The 22,051-nt window shown below is 52.4% G+C and overlaps 1 protein-coding gene across 1 annotated transcript in view; it reads left to right on the top strand.

Annotated features, from left to right (window-relative positions):
• Positions 1–3,860: 3,860 nt before the first annotated feature.
• The window catches only part of LOC144258246 (uncharacterized), a 640,730-nt gene continuing 622,539 nt past the window's right edge, over positions 3,861–22,051 (top strand). Inside the window, 4 exon segments of the mRNA XM_077806661.1 lie at positions 3,861–3,902; positions 4,931–5,057; positions 8,166–8,279; positions 8,690–9,724. Coding sequence (XP_077662787.1) covers positions 3,861–3,902; positions 4,931–5,057; positions 8,166–8,279; positions 8,690–9,724 — 1,318 coding nt within the window.

The raw sequence follows: 22,051 nt of genomic DNA, 5'->3' as shown, positions 1-22,051 counted from the left end.
ACGACACACAGCTCACACAGCTTCCACCTTCCTGGGTCTGACCTCGGACCATTCAGCCTCCTCTGCCCCTCCGTGCGCTTCCCACAGCCAGTCCGCTCAGGCAGGGCTCCTGGGGAAGCCAGAGGGTCCTGCCCCCCAACTCCGCAGTCAGACGTGACTCTCAGCCAGCCAGTAAAATAGAAGGTTTATTAAATGACAGGAACATGGTCTAAAACAGAGCTTGCAGGTGCAGAGAACAGGACCCCTCAGCTGGGGCCATTTTGGGGGGGGCAGTGAGCCAGACAACCACGTCTGCCCTTCACTCCATGTCCCAGCCAGCCCCAAACTGAAACTCCCTCCAGCCCCTCCTCCTCTGGGCTTTGTTCCTTTCCGGGGCCAGGAGGTCACCTGATTCCTTTGTTCTCCAACCCTTTAGCTCTCACCTTGCAGGGGGGAAGGGCCCAGGCCATCAGTGGCCAGGAAACAGGGTGTTGGCCATTCTCTGTGTCCAGACTCCTGCACACACATGATCTCTAGGGCTCTGCAATGATCATACACCCTTATCCCACCCCCTAGATACTTAAGAACTTCATAGGGGAAACTGAGGCACCCCCACACTATTCAGAGGAAACGTTAAGAACAGTCCCACTTCGTCACAGAGGTAAAAGCTGAGTGTATTTCCCACCACTATTTGGTCAATGAATAGAGCGGAAATGGGCAACGTTGGCAAACGTTTTAGATCCATATTCAGGAATCTGAGAAAAGGTATAAATCTGAGATTTTCGTCATAATTTATAATTACAGAGACAGAGAAAGCTCTCAGGGGCATATTCAATTAGAAGTAGACAACTAGAGTAAAAGTGGGGCAAACGTTGAGGGTATTTTTTAGGAATCTTTGAGACGTACAGAGAAAACGTGTCACAAACTACGCAACTGAGAACATGGGATAAACGCCAAGACCGGGGGGGATTTTATGTGGCTATTAAAGAACTAGCTGGAAAAGGGGGACCGTTTGTCATATAAAATTCAGCCTGTCCAATACATAAACAGAGAGTGATGGTACCCCCCCGACCCGCCCCCGTTCACCTGGGCAGCAGGGAGCCCTCTGAGAGGCTGACTGGAGGGGGCGGGGGGGGGAGCTGGAGGGCTCCCTGGGGGAGGGGAGGGGGCGGTAGTGGGGGATGGGCAGGTGGGGGGGGCAGGTGGGGGCTGGGGGAAACGGTGCTGCAGTTGGGGGGCAGCAAGTGGGACTCGGAAGCCGGGATCGGGGGCAGCCCCATGGGGGACACGTCCCCTCCCTTCCCTGCCCCGGCAGAGACCCAGCGTCTCCTCCCACCCCCACGCCGGGGCAGCCAGGTTGGGGGATGGCTCCGGGCTCCAACTTCCCACCGACACCGGGACAAATCGCTGCGGATAAAACGGGGGGGGGGAGGGAAATCCCGCCCCGCCTACGGGAGGGGAGTTTCAATGGACATGTGAGGAGGAGGGAGAGACGGGGGGGGGATCAGGGGAGACGAGAGAGAGGATCAAAGGGGGGTGGGGGGGAGTTTACAACCACGTGGGAGCTACCGAGAGGGAAAAGGGGAAAACTGGGGGGCATTTGTGCCCGTGGGGGGGGGAAGGGGATCCAATTAACTCCCCCGCCGCCCCCCACTTCCCCGCCGGGAATTTCCTGGCTGCACAGAGACAGTTCAACCCCCACCCCCCGCAACTCCGGCTTCTCCCCCCACAACCCTAAGGGACCCCGCCCGCCTGGCCCCAGTCTCTGCCCCCCCCAATCCCAGCCGTGCCGGGGGCAGAGAGTCACTTTCCTGCCCCCCCACCAGCGCTCCACCCCCCGCGGGGTCTCCCACTCACCGGGTCAGGGGCGGACAGAGCCAGGGGGTGGTCCCAGCTGGAGAAAGCCCCCCCCCGGCCGGGCACGGGGGGGTTAATAACGAGCCCCCCCCAGCACAGACCGCAGAGTGGAGCCGCAGCTGCTCCTCCGAGAGACCCGACACGAGGCAACGTCTGGGGGCTGGGCATGGAGCATACCGGGGGCGGGGCAGCGTCTGGGGGCGGGGCCTGGAGCAGACCAGGGGCGGGGCAGCGTCTGGGGGCGGGGCCTGGAGCAGACCAGGGGCGGGGCAGCGTCTGGGGGCGGGGCCTGGAGCAGAGCGTGGCCCCGGCAGCGTCTGGGGGCGGGGCTTGGAGCAGACCAGGCGCTGCCTCGTGTCGCATCTGTAAGAGGAGCAGCTGCGGCTCCCGTCCGGGGTCTGTGCGGGGTGGGGCCCGTCATTAACCCCCCCGTGCCGGGGGGGCTTTGGCCAGCTGGGACCCGACCCGGTGAGTGGGAGACCCCGGGGGGGGGAGCGCTGGGCGGGGGGGGGCAGGAAAGTGACTCTGACCCCCCACCTGCCCATCCCCCACTGCCGCCCCCTCCCCGCCCCCAGGGAGCCCTCCAGCTCCCCCCCCCGCCCCCTTCAGTCAGCCCCTCAGAGGGCTCCCAGCTGCCCAGGTGAACGGGGGCCGTGGGGGGACCATCACTTTCTGTTTATGTATTGGACAGGTTTTCTGTTTATGTTTTGGCCGTCCATGGCTTCCCTTCTCCTCTTAAAGAGGCGTCCCCCCGGACTCCCTCTCCCTGTGTGACTGGCCAGCAGGGGGTGGTGATAACTTTCTATCCACTTACCAGACACTGTGAGAGAACATTGTTGCTGGCGGGGGGCAGGTGTCTTTGTGGGGAGATTGCAGCGGGAGCTGAAGGGGCATTGTGGTAGGGGGAGCCCTCTGGGTGGCTGGGCAGGGGGGGCCCTAGTCAGGTTGGTGGTTTCTGGAGGGTTTGGGGTTTCGGGGGGTAGTTCTGATGTGCCCAGCCCTCAGGCTATGGGTCCTGGAGGTGGGTATTGCTGGGGGCCTGTTGGCTGCAGACCAGTGGGGGTGGGGGTGTCTTGGGCAGGTGGGGCAGGGGATTAGACGCTGCCTGGTGCTGTGCCAGGGGCTCTGTCTGGGATTGCCCAGCTGGCTCCTGGGACCATTGCCATGCCCAGTGCACAGAGCTGTGGTGGGGCAGTCCCTGGCGCAGAGTGAGGGGTCCTCCTGTAAATCGTCAGGGGGTCCTGCTGTCCGGAGGAGGGGATCCCAGGCAAATGGGCTGACAGATCCTGGTGGAGGGCAGGTGGGGGTCCTAGGTAGGCAACGGGGAAATCTCAGCCCGGCAGTGAAGGAATAAAAAATGACTCTACACAAACAGCCCCCCACCCCATTTCTCCTGCCATTTGCAGGAGCAAATCCAGCCATGGGGGAGCAAAGAACCCAGGAATGATAGTTTCCGAGCAGACAGGCATGGAGAGGGCACAGGGAAAAGGAGATAGAGAGACTGACAGGGTCCGTGGGATAAAAGAGTTTTGAAAGAGATTTCCAGCTCTCTCATCTGCCCAGACAGATGTATTACTGCAGTGTGGGGAGAATCACTTTCCTGTGGACAAGACGAGGATGAGAGAACGGAAAACCCAGTTCCTGACTCCATGTCCCTCCTGCTGGGGTGTGGCTGCCGTGGGGTCAGTGTCAGAGGGAATCCTCGAAAGGGACTCCTTTGGTTCTGCTTTTTTCTAGGATTGCGTTCAGAGACTTTGTTTTGGGATGCAGGAGGGAGAAGGGAGGTTCAAAGTGTGTCTGTGGGCCTAGCCTGGCAGGAGGGGCCAGGTCTCTGCTGTAATCCAGAGATTGAGCATTTTCTCAGCACGGCAGAATCTCGGATCTCGCTCTGCAAGGAAAGAGCCTGGGGGAAGCGTGATGTGAAATGAACTAATGCCCGTTCCTAAACTTCCACAACAGCCCTTCTTGCCCAGCCAGGTTGCAGAACGACACTCATGTTTCTTTCCGGTTCATCCCGTCCTCCCATGGGACAAGGGAGCGACATGGCTGCAGAGGAGCCAGCTCAGGTAGGGATTATTGAGGGGGTTCTGATCTGTTCCTGCAGGAGGGAGAGGGACAGCAATTACACGGGAGAGGGGAAGGTTTGCACCGTCTGGTTTGGAGGTTGGAGCGGGGCAGGAAATGCACAGGGTGGAGAAAGGGAGGAGGCCAGGGGGTGGCAGACCTGCTGGGAGTTGTTTAATAAGTGGCCTAGATTCTAGGAAGAGACCCATGAGGTTCGGAGGTGGAAATGCTCCAATCTGGTGAACAGAAAATAACCTACCTAGATGGGGCTGGGAAAAAGGACCAGACTCCTAGTGCTGGAGCCTGACCCAACTAACCAGCGGGTGCCTTGAAATACGAAGGGGGAAGCCACCAGTCAGGCTTAGGGGAGATTCCCCTGCTTCATATCCAGATCTAGGAGTGGCTAAGTCATTATGCAACGTAACCTGTTTCCCCTTGTTTTTTCCTGCCCCCCCTACCCCTCCGACGTTCTTGTTAAACCCTGGATTTGTGCTGGAAATGGGCCACCTTCATTATCATACACATTGTAAGGAGAGTGATGACTTTAGATAAGCTATTACCAGCAGGAGAGTGGGGTGGGAGGAGGTATTTTTTTCATGATTTGTGTGTATATAAAAAGCTCTTCTACACTTTCCACAGTTTGCATCCGATGAAGTGAGCTGTAGCTCAAGAAAGCTTATGCTCAAATAAATTGGATAGTCTCTAAGGTGCCACAAGTCCTCCTTTTCTTTTCACAAGGAGGAGGGTGTTGGGCTTCCTACAAGAGATCTCTCCCTCGACCCAGCTCGGGGCAGCATCTCCGGTATCAGTCTGTGGCTAGTAGGTGTGTGATGGATCTGCTGGGAGAGAGGAGGGGTGTCTCTTCGCCCCCTCCCCCTGGTGTTTCCTGGGTGCTCTGAGCGGGGTGGGGGTGGGACTCTGTTGACTGCGGTCCACCCAGAGTTTCCATTTGATTGGCTCCTCTCCCCCACAAATAGTGGGGCTGTGAGTGGGGCAGCAGGTCCTGAGTGTGGGGCTTTTGCTCTTTCAGGGGCCGGTGACCTTCGAGGAGGTGGCTGTGTATTTCACCAGGGAAGAGTGGGCTCTGCTGGACCCCGCTCAGAGAGCCCTCTACAGAGACGTCATGCAGGAGACCTATGAGAATGTGACCTCGCTGGGTAAGGATTCCTGTCCCCTCAGTTCTTGGAAGGGGAACGGAAGAGATGAGGTTCACGCCACCCCCACAATGCCACCTCTGCTCTGTCCTGTTCCAGCATCACCCCAGCATGCCAGTGACACACACACGACCAGAGACCCTCCCCGCTGCTGAACGCTGTGGGAAGAGAGCACAGGAGCAGAATCGCACAGTGTGAAATATCTCCTGTTTGCACAAGTAAAACGGGGGGTTAGGTCCAGCATAACGAACAGAAGCTTCCTACCCCTGGCCTTCTCTCAAACCCTGAGCCTTCTCCACCCAGACCAGAATGTGCTTGGGGTGTAAGAAGCAGGCTGCTGGGGTCAGAGCGGCTGGTCCAGGGTTACTGATCACACAGACCTTGAATGCTGGCTGGGGGAATCCAGACAAGGGAGCTCCAGCAGCAGAGCATTGAAACTCAGCCAGGATTACAGATGACACAACTCCTCGCTGCTCCGGATTGCCCCGTGCATGGGACAACGGCCTCGGTTGCTGGTGAAAATCCTTGAGACCTGGAGAGTTGCTCCCCCCATCCCCATGTGCAGTAGCCACAATCTACCTTCTCTGCGGACTTGGTTTTTTGAGTCCCTCATTCCTGAAGTCACATGACCCCGATTCTTATTTTTCACATTCTGCTTGTCTAGACTATTTAGAGTCTGTTGCTTCTGAATGATAGTTTCTAATTTCCCAGTGTTCTCCACAGCCAGGGATTTTCTTACTCCCTCCCATTGCACTGGACTCATTAGATTCCCTAGTATTTCAGAATGGCCACAATGGGACAGACCAAAGGTCCATCTAGCCCAGTGTCCTGTCTTCCGACAGTGACCAGCGCCGGGTGTCCCAGAGGGAATGAACAGAACAGGGAATCATGGAGTGATTCATCTCCTGTCACCCATTCACAGTTTATGACAAACAGAAGTTAGGGACTCCATCCCTGCCCATCCTGGCTAATAACCGTTCACGGACCTGTCCTCAATAGATTTCTCATGGTGTTTTGTTTTGTTTTTTTGTAACCCTATTATAATCTTGGCCTTCACAACGTCCTCTGGCAAGGAGTTCCCCAGGTTGACTGTGCATTGTGTGAAGAAATACTTCCTTTTGTTTCTTATAAACCTGCTGCCTATTCATTTGATTGGGTAATTCCTAGTCCTTGTGTTCTGAGAAGGAGTAAATGACACGTCCTTATTTCCTTTCTCCACGGCAGTTTTGATTTTATAGACCTCTCTCATATCCCCCCTTTGTCTCTTTTCCAAGCTGAATAGTCCCGGTCTTTTTAATCTTTCCCCGTACAGAAGAGTTTCATACCTGTAATCATTTGGGTTGCCCTTTTCTGAACCTTTTCCAATTCCAATATATCTTTTTTTGAGATGGGGCAACCACATCTGCATGCAGTATTCGAGATGTGGGTGTACCATGGGTTTATATAGAGGCGATATGATATTTTCTGTCTTCTTATCTATCCATTTCAGAATGATTCCCAACATTCTCTTTGCTTTTTGACTGCCGTGGCACACTGAGTTGATGTTTTCAGAGAAGTGTGCCCAGTGACTCCAAGATCCCTCTGTTGAGTGGAAACAGCTCATTTAGAGCCCATCATTTTATATGTGTAGTTGGGATTATGTTTTCCAATGGTCTGCAATATGGTGCTATCCTGACACCTAGTACTGCTGAGATCCTGCATTCAGTGATATCCCTGCCCTTCCTGTTCCCGTTCTCATAAAAGAAGAAGAGCATCCAAATGCATGTTTACCTTCATTCCCTCAGCGGTCCTCATGGGAATCCCTGATGGGTTCCAAAGTGTATTAAAACCTTTCTTAAAGGGTTACCTCTTGGTGGTTATCAGGTCCTGTGAGTTTGTAGCCCAGAAAGACCCCCCTCAGTCAGCTCAAACTCAGCTCTTTATCCCCCAAAAGTCTGTCGTCTTCAGTCTCCTGAATGAGGGGAAATCCGTCACTACCCCTTTCTGCGTTGGGTAAAGCTTCAAAAGGTGGAGCTCTGCATAACCAGCCTTGAGATCTGGCATTCATCACCCTGTAGTGATACCAGCTTGCACAGGAAACCCATCCCGCAGCCCTTCATGTGGCTCATCTCGGCATCATAGTCTGTGAAGAATTCATGCTTTCAAGGGCTGTCTTAGATATACAGATAACAGTCATAATTAAGGCAAGAGTTTGCAGGCAATCAAAAGAGAGTAATTGAGAAACGTGAGCAATATCGAATCCTTTAAAGCCTGAAAGTGCCTTGCGGGGAGGGGACAGGAGCCGGCTGTGTGGGGGCGGTGGGGCTCAGATACTGGGCATTGAGAGCCTAGAGCCAGCTGTGCGCTGGAGAGACGGGGCATGAACCAGCTGTGTACAGGGGAGGTGAGCAGGGGAGAGGTGCTGTGGACACGGCCATGAGCAGCTGTGAGTGCCGTCCTCTCTGCAGCATGATGAGAGAGCGTGGCGTCCCACTGCTGATCCCAGACTTGTATGAGGAGGGAAGAAATTGGCATCAAGTCTCAACCGCAGCCAGCCTGTGCCCTGGGGAGGAGACGGGTGTCTCCAGGGAGAAATCTGGGGGATTGTGACCCTGCATGCCCCACCCACCCTCTGATCAGCAATTCTGGATATTAACGGTGATTCCACAAACAAAGAGTAATTTTGAGAAAAAATGCAGTCCTAGCGACAATTTCCGGAAAACACTGGCCCTGGTTGTAACATTAAATCCGATGGTCTCAAGATCTAGGCCTGTGTTGATCAGATCTGCCACTCTGCCTTCACGGAGTTCACTCTGCTGGTGGGTTGTACCCCTTCCCCCATTCTGTGTCTGCCTTGTCTATTTAGATTGAAACTTCTTCAGGACACAGGCCATCAACGCTTCTCGGTTTGTACTGTGCCTAGCAAAATGAGGACCCACTGTTAGTTGGCCCTTAGGCACTAAGGTAATGAATATGATTGATAATAATCATCTCCTGGCCCTTTGAGCCAAGGAAGCCGGTCTTGGGACGTTACTACTTAAAAGTGAGCTGGGCTTAAAAGCATGGAATATTCTTTGTGACAAGTATCCCACAAATTCCACTGACCTCCCTTGTTTTCTTTGCCTTGAGCAGGGTTTCCAGTTTCCAGAACTGATGTGATCTCGCAGCTGGAACGAGGGGAGGAGCCGTGGGTCCCAGACCTCCATGGCTCTAAGAAAAAAGTGCTCCCGAGAGCTGCCTGCATAGGTGAGGCATTGGTTAAACCAACCCCAAAACTGTCGGTGAATACAGGAAATATTTGGGATGCCCTACAAAGACCTTGTGAGCTCTCCAAGTTCAGGATTGTTCCCTGCAGATGTAGAATCATTAGGCAGAGGTCACTCATGGCTTCCCACCTATCCTGACTGACAACTGGCAGCAGGTCCCTCCCCAATCTCACTGTCCCCTGAGATTTCGTCTGAGATACGGACCCAGAACTGATCCCTTCCTTTCTCTCCTCTGGGGAAGGTTGAAGGGAAAATCAGCTCCTGATAGGTTTGATCTGTCCTGTACACATTTTGGTTCCTTCATCCCTTTTTCCATTCTTCTCTCTGAGATTTCCTTTCTCTCTGGCGCAGGCAGAGACTTACGTCTGGATTCTCTTGGTCTCCCGTCAGGTGTTGGGATGGTGAGTGAAAACGAGGAGGAACCCCAGCAGGAAGATGCTGAGCGAGTAGAAGCTCATGGGGTGTTGTCAGGAAGGTCCAAAGGGAATGATTCTGGGAGCTGTGCACGCCCAGAAAAAACAAAAGCCTGTGAGAGTCAGCAGAGGCCAGAGGAAAACTTCGGTAGCCAGTCAGACCTTATTACACGTGAGAGAATGAACTTGGAAGGAACATGCTACACATGCCTCGAGTGTGGGAAAAGCTTCATAGGGAGCTCGGACCTTCTCACACATCAGAGAATCCACACGGGTGAGAAACCTTACGCATGCTGTGTGTGTGGGAAATGCTTCAAGCGGAGCTCGCATCTCATTGCACATAAGAGAATCCACATAGATGAGAAACCTTATGGCTGCCCTGAGTGTGGGAAACACTTCAAGCAGAGCTCACACCTTATTACACACCGGAAAATCCATACGGGTGAGAAACCTTACGGATGCCCTGAGTGTGGGAAAAACTTCAAGCAGAGCTCACACCTTATTACACATCGGAAAATCCACACAGGTGAGAAACCTTATGGATGCTCTGAGTGTGGGAAACGCTTCAAGCGGAGTTCACACCTTATTAGACATCAGAAAATCCACACGGGTGAGAAACCTTACGGATGTCCTGAGTGTGGGAAACACTTCAAGCAGAGCTCACACCTTATTACACAACGGAAAATCCACACAGGTGAGAAACCTTATGGATGCTCTGAGTGTGGGAAACGCTTCAATCGGAGCTCACACCTTATTAGACATCAGAAAATCCACACGGGTGAGAAACCTTACGGATGTCCTGAGTGTGGGAAACACTTCAAGCAGAGCTCACACCTTATTACACATCGGAAAATCCACACGGGTGAGAAACCTTACAGATGTCCTGAGTGTGGGAAACACTTCAAGCAGAGCTCACACCTTATTACACATCGGAAAATGCACACAGGTGAGAAACCTTATGGATGCTCTGAGTGTGGGAAACGCTTCAATCGGAGCTCAACCCTTATTAGACATCAGAAAATCCACATGGGAGTGATCTGTAACAAATGCGTTGACTAGGGCTGGCCAAAGGTATTTTTTTCTTTTCAATCACATTTGATAATTCCCACTTAGTGATCTGTGCCCCATCTTCACCGTGGTTACTCAGCTCCCCCAGATGAGTTGCCTGCTCTTGCCTTTTGCAGCTCACCCTTCTTTGGGGTCAGTCCTGTGATGTTTTCTATCAACTCCTTTCCTTTTGGGTCAAAGGAGCGTGTGTCCCTCCAGCCAGGAATGTTCATCAGCTCCAGGTGGGGGAGAGAGAGGTTTGTTCCCAACAAGCTACACTGAGGCAAAAAGTACCCGTGCCGTACATCCACTAGGACTGTACATGGCGTTGGCTGCTCAAGTGAGTGATCTTGGTGTTAAAAGACAATTACAGTAGTCGTGCAGATGCAGCCGAGGTGCAGTGGTTGGCATTAGCTTTCCCCTTGACCTGACCTAAACTCCATCACATGTCCTAGTCTAAACAAAGCCTGAGCATCACAGTTATACTGTTCCCCCATTTAAAAACAATTGTTAGTCATCAAGTTCCCCCACCAGGATCATATTGTTTCTTTCCCAGTTGTCACAGTTCATCAGAGCGCTGTTGCTTCAGGTTTTCCTGAAGGCAGATATTTTTTACGACTGTTTTCCTCCCTTAAAATATATTGAAGTATAACAAAGAGCAGGAATAGGGAAGGGATAGGGAAAAATGTCTTTTCCCCTCTGTAACAACAGAAGAACATAGGGTAAATCAGAGGGATTCTCCATCACCATCTCTATCCCCCTATTTTTCAATTGGTAAGGTCAATATTTCCCGAAGGGGCTGGGAAGAGGATTCCCTACTAAATGATTTGGAACTAAGCAAAAGACCCATTCATTTGCCTCCCAAAGCAGTTGTGGCCCATGCCCTGCAGGAGGTTGCTCCTGAAGATCTTCCCTTCCTAATCAGGTGCATGTTGCGTCTTATTTGGGAAATGCAATCCCTTCCTAGGTAGAGATGGGAAAAATGGAAGTGACATTTCTGTTCAGCTCCCTCCTGGGAGATGCTGTAAATGTGTAGGAAATGACATCCATGAGGAATGTGATAGAGCTGCACAAAGACACCCATTCTGAGTAGATACCTGACATTTGGTGTCTTAGAGGGATTCTAAGCCGCACCTGAATTTAGTCCCTTATTTAAATCTGTGCCACCAGATTAAAGAAACAAAAGGGCATATTTGGGGGAGTTACACCTCAGTATCGCTACTGGTATGTTGTGTGGTTGGCGAAGAATTCTACGCCAGAGCCGTGTAAAATTGCTACAACTAAGGTCAAAGATTTGACAAGAACTCAGGTAGAAATGAGAGGTACGAGTGGTTGATTTTCACCCCAGAGATGGACGCTATGGTGACCTGTGGCCAAGGTAAACTGTTTTTAGAATTGCTCACACTTCTAAGGGATGCCATGATGAAACTGGGAACAACTGTCTTTTACCATTTGGATCCCAAGTTTCCTGAAGCACAGAGAGAAACAGCTGATTCCTTCAGAGCCATGCCATGCCTATGGGTCCCAAACTGGCTGCCTTGCTGGACGAGAAGCACTTCCGTGTTGGTTAAATGATGGTAGCCAATGAGGGAATGTAACAGATTCCAAGTTCAGACTGCAGGATACATGAATGCTGAGTCCAGAGTCTGTGGTTTGGTCGTGATGCATGATAGAAAGGGGCCATGACAGGGACACACTGCCGTGCGGGGCCAAAGTGAAGGAGCTCTGACACGCCTACCACAAGGTGCAGGAGGCAAACTGCTGCTCCATATTGGGGGCTAACTAACCCCAGCATCACGGCAAGAATCTACCTAGCAGCTGGAGAAAAAATATGTATGAGAGTCAAAGACACCCCCACGTGGCCTGTCTCTTCCCCAATCTCAACACCTGGAAGATTGTCTGGAAGACTCAGAATTTGAACTGCGGAGATTGGTCCCAGGCTGAGAGGGAATTCAGTCTGTGTATTAAGAACTCAACATGGCCTGGAGCAACCAGTGGGTGAGAAAACCTTTTTGATCCAATTCTTGCTTAGTATATTCAAATTAGAGTTTAGGCTGGGAGTCTGTTTTCATTTGTTATGTAACCACTTTTGACCTCTGTGACCAATACTTATACTCAGTTAAAATCTAACTTTCTGGAGTTAATAAACTTATTTTACTATTTTATACTTACTCCTGAGTTTGTCCAAAGTGCTTGGGAAAGTTGCTCACATGACAAAGGCTGGTGCATGTCCCCTTTATTTTTGATGAAGTGGCGAACTAATTAATGAGCTTAAACTTTTCAAGAGAAGGCCGTGAGCCGTGTAAGATGGTACATTTCTGAGGTGCAAGGCTGAGAGCTGGGGAGATATGCTGGTGTCTCTGTATAATTGAGGAGTGGTTTATAGAGCATTCATGCAACTGAGTTGGGTGCTTTGCTGCATGTTGTTGGCCAAATGATCGTAGAATCTTAGGATATCGGGGTTGGAAGGGACCTCAGGAGGTATCTAGTCCAACCCCCTGCCCAGAGGAGGACCAGTCCCCAACTAAATCATCCCAGCCAGGGCTTTGTCAAGCCTGATCTTAAAAACTTCTAAGGAAGGAGATTCCACCACCTTCCAAGGTAACCCATTCCAGTGTTTCACCACCCTCCTAGTGAAAAAGTTTTTCCTAATATCCAACCTAAATCTCCCCCACTGCAACTTGACCATTACTCCTTGTCCTGTCATCTGCTGTCACTGAGAATAGTCTGGATCCGTCCTCTTTGGATCCACCTTCATTAAGTTCAAAGCAGCTATGACATCCCCCCTCATTCTTCTCTTCTGTAGAGTAAACAATCCCAGTTCCCTCAGCCTCTCCTCATAAGGCATATGTTCCAGACCCCGAATCATTTTTGTTGCCCTTCGCTGGACTCTTTCCAATTTCTCCACATCCTTCTTGTAGTGTGGGGCCCAAAACTGGACACAGTACTCCAGATGAGGCCTCACCAGTGTCGAATTGAGGGGAAGGATCACATCCCTCGATCTGCTGGCAATGCCCCTACTTATACACCCGAAAATGGGACTTATACACCCCAGTCGTCTGGGACTTCCCCCGATCACCATGAGTTTTCAAAGATATTGGCCCACGGCTCTGCAATCACATCCGCCAACTCCTTTAGCCCTCTCGGATGCAACGCATCCGGCCCCATGGACTTGTGCTCGTCCAGCTTTTCTAAATAGTCCCGAACCACTTCTTTCTCCACAGAGGGCTGGTCATCTCCCCACCATGCTGTGCTGCCCTGGGCAGCAGTCTGGGAGCTGAGCTTGTTCGTGAAGACAGGCAAAAAAAGCATGGAGTGCATTAGCTTTTTTCACATCCTCTGTCACTAGGGTGCCTCCCTCATTCAGTAAGGGGCCCACACTTTCCTTGGCTTTCTCCTTGTTGCCAACATACCTGAAGAAAGCCTTCTTGTTACTCTTAACATCTCTTGCTAGCTACAACTCCAGGTGTGATTTGGCCTTCCTGATTTCACTCCTGCATGCCCAAGCAATATTTTTATACTCATCCCTGGTCATTTGTCCAATCTTCCACTTCTTGTAAGCTTCTTTTTTGTATTTGAGATCAGCAAGGATTTCCCTGTTAAGCCACAGTAATGTCCCGAGCTCCCCAAGTCCCATTGACAGCTGAGCTCTTCCTGCCCATTGAGCCCAGCAGAGACAGTGGGTGGGGGGTGAGTTTGTACCCAAATAACTGACAGAGCCAAGCAAAGAGCAAAGAAATGTTTCCTTCAGTCACTAGGTCTGTGTTTCTGTGGCTCACTCTCTCTCCCCTTCTCTGATAACGAGCAACGCTAAGAGAGGAAGAGGTTCAAACATGTGCTAGGTGGTGGCTAGGGTGGGATGACAAATTGAAAACCATCACAGAGCCCTCTACTGTGACACTGAGATGATCCCATTCTGACCTTTTACTGACACTTCCTTAATAACTAAAAAAAAAGAACAGGAGGACTTGTGGCACCTTAGAGGCTAACCGATTTATTTGAGCATAAGCTTTCGTGAGCTACAGAATGCATCCGATGAAGTGAGCTGTAGCTCACGAAAGCTTATGCTCAAAGAAATTGCTTAGTCTCTAAGGTGCCACAAGTCCTCCTTTCCTTTTTGCAGAAACAGACTAACACGGCTGCTACTCTGAAACCTGTCGTCATTAATAACGGTTCCCCTGACGTACGTTGCTAAGATTATTTCAATAGCTCCTACACCGATACCTCCTGCCCCTTCTGGCTGGTTCATTGCACTGTTTGGAACATGCACCTAAAATTACATCCTCCCTGGGAGCAAGATTGAAAACTGCCCAAGGAAACCCCATTGGGTTTCAAGTGCCGCACAAGCAGGGAGGCAAAGGGACAGTACAGGGTCGCAGAGCTTCTCCTTTGTCCCAGGGAAAAGGATCTAGTGGGCTAGATTAGGGGGGCTAATAGTCATGACTCCTGGGTTCTATTCCTGGCTGTGGGAGGAAAGGGGTGTCGAGCGGATTAGAGTGTGTGGGGGGGGGGGCTAGGAGTCAAAGAAAAAACACCTCCCTTGTGTTCAGCTTCAATGCACATTGAACAAGAACATGGCTTCTCATGTCTTAGGTTCTGATGCCATTGTGTGGCCGTTTCATTTCACTTCTTCTTGTGGAAAGGTTTGGGTGCCTTGCACAGACACGTTATTTCCTGGGGAGAGACGGAGAAGTGGAAGCTACATGGATTTCATCCTCCGAAAAATAGATTAAAATAATCCCTAGACAGCTCAGGCCCACCCGTCCCCCCTCGCTGCTGCCAGTGGAGCTCAGTTCTGGGCCTGGTGTGCAGTAAATGTGGGGGAGACGCTGCCTGCCTGGACTTTTCGGGAGAAAAAGTCAGACACGATGCCATGCCTGGTGCAGGAGATGCAGATGTGTTGCTTGATTGTTTTTCTCATTTTAAATGTTCATTTCAATGGCAAAAAATCTTTGAAAAAGACCATGAAAAAAAGAAGAAACCATGAAAATACCCAAGGGAGAGAGGGGGTTTCTGAGAGCCGGGGTAGAGATGGAGATTTTCATGAAACGGGGACAGGCCAAAGCAGGGAGCAAAGGGGGAGGTTTTTTGTGCAGTTCCATTTTAACCAGCCTCACATCCTGGAGTCCCTAATGTCCCAGCTTACCCGCAACGTGTGACCTCGAGACTCCTCCCCACTGCAAAAACTGCAGAGCCCCCAGCACTCCTTAACCTAGATGGATCCTCTGGCAACCAGATGTCTCTGCAGAACCGCCGTGGTTACTCTCCTGAGTGTCTGTTCAAGGATAGCTACTGACTTCTCCTGAGAATGCAGTTGAGTAATGGCTCTCCCATCTCTAGATGCTTTCCTGTGGGCTCTGAGAAGCAGGATGGGGCGTGTATGATAAAGTCCACGCAACATTCCCCTTTCATCCCAGCCCTGGGACATCACCAGTTGCCACCTATCCCCTGGCAGCAGTGAGGGATGTTTCCCACTGTCCAGGAGACACCAGCCTTGGACCAAAGGCAGCTTGAGGCTTCTCCTCTCTCCCTTCTTGAATCAAGTTCATGTTTTTTTCCAAGAGTTAAAGCAGCCCAAACCCCCAGGGTCTGGATTAATGTCACAAGTTTGCTATCTCTCCCTGGAAGACAACTTCTTAATGAGAGGAGTTAAATGAGATGAGTGGAGTTAAATCAGTTCTCAGCCTGAGTCCTTTGCTCTTAATCCTGAGGATATTGTCCCAGCGTGGGGCCATTTCCTGCCTCTCTTTCACACAGAAGGACAATTTTCTTTGCGCAGACGCAGGAACATCAAGATCTTTCTCTGTCCCTTGTGCAAAGTAGGGTGTCAAATTCCAAGGAACCTTTCTCTTCTGCGATGGAAACAATGGAGAAGCAGGGGGCCCTGGGCACCTCTAGCCCTGGCTGGGAGATGTTCCCTCCCTGCTTTCTTTACGCTGCTTGTTCTTATTTCATGGAGTGTCTGGGATGGGGGAAAAGCTCAGTTCACTCCAGGTGGAGGGAAAAAAGGACCCTGAGAATCTCAGGGCCTCAGGGAAAACCCAACCCCTGCTACCGGGATCACGGAGGTGCTGGGGATTTGAGCAGGAAAGGGACTGTGTGAATTGTCCAGGTGGGGAATGAATAACCATTGACAACTAGATCCACCTCATTAACCACTGACACAGGCTAATCGTGCTGCAGATAGAAGGGAAACTGGGAGCGATTCTTTGCTGTCAGCCATGGAAACAGTGACCCGAGTGCACTGCAGTGAATGTGCTGGGGAAAGCTGGACTTTACAGGCAGGTGGAAATAGCAGATCCCTGCAGGAGTTTCAGTCCTGCTCAGTGCGTGGCAGGTGCCCATTGCACGGAAGGTCTGTGGGGGTTTCTGCTCCTAAGTCACCTTGGTACTTTTAAGATTCCCACCCAAGGGGTGGCTTGGGACAGTATCGGATGAGAAGGGGGAATCCTCCAGCCCTGGAGGGAAAGGTCCCGTCTGCCCAGACTGAGGGGCAAGGAGACGGAGGGGCAGTCAGTGCTCAGAGAGGAGAGAGCTCAGTCATTTACACCCACCAGGGGACACTGTCTTTTTGAGGCAGGTGCAGCTGGCTTGGGATGGTGCTGACGATGGATAGAAAACAGGCTGGCGTCAAAGACAGATCAGATCACAGAAGGGGAAGGAGAAGGGCATCTCCATAGAAGGTCCTGGGTGCTCAGATACCCCAGTTCTAGGTACCCTGGCCTGTCCCAGAGAGAAAAGACAAGGAGGGGCCCAGCCCCCCGACAGTCATCCCATGGAGAAGAATCTGGTTGGGAGTGGGGTGAAGGTTCCCACTGGACAAAGGGGAGCTGAAGTCCCCCAGCGTCCTGGAATTTAAGCAATGCAAGCTTCAAACCCTGCACGGGTGGGGCCTGAGGGGCACCCGCAGAAGGTTGGGCTGGACAGGGGCGGCAGGTTTCTACAATTTTTGGTGGTTTCCAGAATGGGACCAAGTCCTGCCTCCCCGTCCACCTCCCCCCACATCTGCCTAAGGCTCTGGGAGGGAGTTTGGGTACGGGAGGGAGAGGGAAAGGGGTTGGGCTCTGGGAGGGAGTTTGGGTGTGGGCTGTGTGTTGCGGCAGGGGGTTGGGCTGCAGGAGGGAATGCAGGGTGCGGGGTCTGGGCTGGGGCAGGGGGTTGGGGTGCAGGAGCAGGTGTGGGGGCAGGCTCTGGGAAGGAATTGGGTGTGTGGTGTGGGCTCTGGGCTGGGGCAGGGGGTTAGGGTGTGGGAGGGGGTGAGGGGTACAGGCTCTGGGAGGCAGTTTGGGTGCATGTGTGGGGTCTTGGCTGGGACAGGGCGTTGGGTGCAGGAATGGGTGGGGTGGCCAGGTTCTGGGAGGGAGTTCAGGTGTGGGCTCTGGGCTGGGGTTGGGGGTTGGGGTGCAGGAGAGGGTGCAGGTTGGACTCTGGGAGGGAGTTTCGGTGTGGGGTGTGGGCTCTGGTCTGGGGGAGAGGGTTGGGGTGCAGGAGAGGGTGCAAGTCAGGCTCTGGGAGGGAGTTTGGGTGCAGGGGGTTGGCTCTGGGCTGGGGAAGAGGGTTGGGGTGCAAGAGCAGGTGTGGGGGGGAGGCCTGTGGGAGGAAGTTTGGGTGCGGGATCTGGGTTGGGGTTGGGGTGCAGGAGGGGGTGCGGGCGCCGGCTCTGGGAGGAAGTTTGGGTGTGGGGTGTGGGCTCTGGGCTGGGGCATGGGGGTAGGGTGCAGGAGGGAGTGCAGGGGGTGGACTCTGTGAGGGAGTTTGGGTGCAGGGGGTTGGGCTCTGGGCTGGGCCTTGGGGTGCAGGAGAGAGTGAGGGTGCAGCTCTTACCTCAGGCATCTCCCAAAAGCAACCCACACCCCCCTCTGGCAGCAGCTCCTAGGTGGGGGGTATCTGCCCATCGCTGCCCACGGACACCACCCCAGCAGCTCCCATTGCCACAGATGGCAGAGTCGGCCCTTGGGGTGGGGGCAGCGTGTGGAGATCCCCCCACCCCCGGGGCTGCAGGGACGCGCCAGCCACTTCCGAGACTGGAAGGCCACACGGAGTGTAAGCAGTGTCAGGGTGAGCCTCACCCTGACATCTGGTGGTGAGGTCTGGCAAGTTGTGGAAAAGAACTTCAGGGGCCGATCTCATTTGCATAGGCACACCCACCCCGCCTAGAACACGGCCATAGCTGCCCAAATGGTCACTTTGGCTGCTGTGGGATCCCCAGTGTCTCTGTTACTGGGGCAGGAAGAATAAATTGTTATTACCCTGATTATGGGAAATGTGCTGGGAACTGTACTTGGCCTTTTGTTATGATGGAGGGACTCACCATCAACTAAGTAGCAATCGCTAGGAAAGGGTCATGGGTTCCTAAACTCTGTGAATTGAGAGAGGTTGGGGACAAGTATTAATCCTTGGTGGCATGGGCTCCTTTGTGATGATCTTACATGCTAATTGCCCTTCGTTTTCTCTCCACTGTGGAATCTCAGAGCTAATTTTGATTTCGTTAGGAGTCTAGTTACAGGCTGCTGAGCTCACTTCGGGCTAATGGTGTACTATCACCGAGGTTCCTATACTACAAGCTGATTTCACCAAAGAGCTGAACTGACTAAGAGCCGAAATCACTGAGCGTTGTGTTAAGTAGTGGGGGAGCCTGAAGATCTATTGTGGAGAAGTTTGCGGGACGGCTGGAGTGCCTTGTGGACAGGCTGGTGGAGCAGTTCATGGGACGGCGGGAGCTGCTGGTGGGACGTGGAGCAGTTCATGGGACGGCGGGAGCTGCTGGTGGGACGCGGAGCGGAGCTGAGCAAAGCAGTTCGTGGGGCGGCTGGTGGAGTGGAGGCCTATGGAGCTGTGGGGCGGTCAGCTTCAGATCATGTAAGGTGCCTTTTCCCCCCGCCCCCATTTCCACCCAGGTTGGGAGGTAAAGCTCTGCAGATAAACTTTTGAACTTTGGGGCTGCCCTGACCAGGGCAGAGACTTTTGGGTCATTGGACTTTTGGGACTTTGGGTGATTTGGGGTTGCTGGACTCAAGAACCAAAGGGAAAGGGCATGCCCCAGTTTGCTTGGGGTGGGTTTTTTTTTGCTTGTGGATTGTGTTATGAATCCTGTTGGTGGTGTTTCCCCAACATAATGCCACATTGTTTCTCTCTGTTATTAAAAGGCTTTTTGCTACACTCAGACTAGGTGCTTGCGAGAGGGGAAGGATTGCCTCTGGGAGGCGCCCAGCGGGGGTGGTACATATTTGTCCCAGGTCACTGGGTGGGGGCTCGAGCCGGTTTGCATTGTGTTATTGGAATGGATCCCCTAGATATTGAACCCGGCCCTTGTTGCTGCCAACTCTGACGGGCTGAAGGGTTACATGGAGCAAGGGTGGGCATGAAGCCGACTTCGCCCCCTTGTGCTGCCGGTGATGGCGGTGGGGGTCCCCGGGCCCTTTTAAATTGCCCGGGGGCAGCAGGCGGGGCTGGGGGAGACACCGGGCCCCGGACTTGGGTGGAGCCAGGCCCCCGTGGTCTTATGTTGCTGGAGCATGGGCACCAGGGGCCCAGATGAGGCGCCTCCCCTGCGGCTGGAGGAGCATGGGTGCTAATCCACCTTTCGGCGTGTTGGTTTTTGGAAGGTTAAATGAAGGCAGCCTCTGCTCTGGGCTCGCCCAGTTTCAGGGCCTGATGCTGCTTTGCACAACGATGAATCTCGGAACAGGCCATCAATGAAATGACGGCAGAACCTGAGGAAGGAAAGCCTCCGGGTTCGTCTGTGGCCCTTGACGCCGAACGGGAGCCGTAATTTGACTCGCTTTGTGGCTGCGGCCGGTAAAATGTCAGGACAAAGTCGTCCCAGTGATTGTGACACTGGGTTTGAGGCGGCTTTGGTCTTATAAAAATGTAACTAGCATGGAACACTTGTGTTTTTAAAGGTGGCTTCCCCAAGCAATCCCAAGTTGTTCTTCCCAGAGCTGGGTGATGGTGGGCAGCAGGGGATCTCCTCAGTCTGTGGGGGAATCTCTCTGGGCCCCACTGTTAGTTCTCCAGCCTTTCTCCCCCTAACCACGCACACCTCTCCCCACCCATTATCAATGCTTTACAGCGATCCCTCCCTCCCCTTATGGGATACAGCCTCTCGGTGACCGAGACTGACTGGGGCTCCCCTCTGCATGGCTCCAATGGGGAAGGAAAGAGTCTGACAGGGGAGAGGAAGGAGACAGGCCGAAGGAGTCAAATGGGGCTAGACGAGAATAGAGAATAGAGGAGATTTTCTTCCTATTAAAATGGACTGGAGTCTCATTGCTGGAAAGCCACATCTTGAGTGAGGTTTGAACCGGCAGCCTTTCAATTGCCAGGCAAAGGTGCGAACCACAGAGACCGATCACGGCCGACTTCCCAACGCTGTCCAAGGAGCCCCTGCAGGGGTGCAAGTGGTTAGTGCAAAGGGCAATACTGATGGGGTTGTGAGTTCAAGCCTTCCCTGCAGCCCTGGTTTCTATTACCCCATGGAGCTTCCCCAGCTTGCTTGTCCTAATTCACATGGAAAGTGCCATGAGAGGAAGGTCTGAAATGTGGACGTTGGTGCAAAGCTTGGGACCCCCCACCAATGCTGCCATTAGCTGTGGGTGGGTTGCTCAGGGACAGGGAGAATTGATTTCTTTGCTTCTGAGAAAGCTGCCAGGACAGGTCTGTGGGCACCAGAGCTCCCTGCTTCTTCCAGCACATGCCAGGCTCTGTCACTCCTGGAGGAGGGTCATAGAATCATAGAAGATCAGGGTTGGAAGGGCCCTCAGGAGGTATCTAGACCAACCCACTGCACAGAGCAGGACCAACCCCAACTAAATCATCCCAGCCAGGGCTTTGTCATGCCTGACCTTAGAAACTTCTAAGAAAGGGGTTTCCACCACCTCCCTAGGTAATGCATTCCAGTGTTTCACCACCCTCCTAGTGAAAAAGTTTTTCCTAATATCCAACCTAAATCTCCCCCACTGCAACTTGAGACCATTACTCCTTGTCTTGTCATCTGCTATCACTGAGAATAGTCTAGATCCATCCTCTTTGGATCTACCTTTCAGGTAGTTAAAAGCAGCTATCAAATCCCCCTTCATTCTTCTCTTCCGTAGACTAAACAATCCCAGTTCCCTCAGCCTCTCCTCATAACTCATGTGTTCCAGTCCCCTAATCATTTTTGTTGCCCTTTGCTGGACTCTCTCCAATTTCTCCACATCCTTCTTGAAGTGTGGGGCCCAAAACTGGACACTGTACTCCAGATGAGGCCTCACCAATGTCGAATAGAGGGGAACGATCACGTCCCTCGATCTGCTTGCAATGCCCCTACTTATACACCCCAAAATGCCATTGGCCTTCTTGGCAACAAGGGCACACTGTTGACTCATATCCAGCTTCTCATCCACTGTCACCCCTAGGTCCTTCTCTGCAGAATTGCTGCCGAGCCATTCGGCCCCTAGTCTGTAGCGGTGCATTGGATTCTTCCGTCCTACGTGCAGGACTCTGCACTTGTCCTTGTTGAACCTCATCAAATTTCTTTTGGCCCAATCCTCCAATTTGTCTAGGGCCCTCTGTATCCTATCCCTACCCTCCAGCGTATCTGCCATTCCTCCCAGTTTAGTGTCATCCACAAATTTGCTGAGGGTGCAATCCACACCATCCTCCAGATCATTAATGAAGATATTGAACAAAACCGGACCCAGGACCGACCCTTGGGGCACTCCGCTAGATACCGGCTGCCAACTAGACATGGAGCCATTGATCACTACCCATTGAGCCCGACAATCTAGCCAGCTTTCTATCCACCTTATAGTGCATTCATCCAGACCATACTTCTTTAACTTGCTGGCAAGAATACTGTGGAAGACCGTGTCAAAAGCTTTGCTAAAGTCAAGGAACAACATGTCCACTGCTTTCCCCTCATCCACAGAGCCAGTTATCTCGTCATAGAAGGCAATTAGATTAGTCAGGCATGACTTTCCCTTGGTGAATCCATGCTGACTGTTCCTGATCACTTTCCTCTCCTCTAAGTGCTTCAGAATTGATTCCTTGAGGACATGCTCCATGATTTTTCCAGGGACTGAGGTGAGGCTGTCTGGCCTGTAGTTCCCAGGATCCTCCTTCTTCCCTTTTTTAAAGATGGGCACTACATTAGCCTTTTTCCAATCTTCCGGGACTTCCCCCGATCGCCATGAGTTTTCCAAGATAATAGCCAATGGCTGTGCAATCACATCCATCAATTCCTTTAGCACTCTCGGATGCAGCTCATCTGGCCCCATGGACTTGTGCACGTCCACTTTTTCTAAATAGTCCC

The sequence above is a fragment of the Eretmochelys imbricata genome, chromosome 28 (assembly GCF_965152235.1).
Source record: "Eretmochelys imbricata isolate rEreImb1 chromosome 28, rEreImb1.hap1, whole genome shotgun sequence".
Lineage (NCBI taxonomy): Eukaryota > Metazoa > Chordata > Testudines > Cheloniidae > Eretmochelys > Eretmochelys imbricata.
This window is presented reverse-complemented; position numbering and strand designations above follow the sequence as displayed.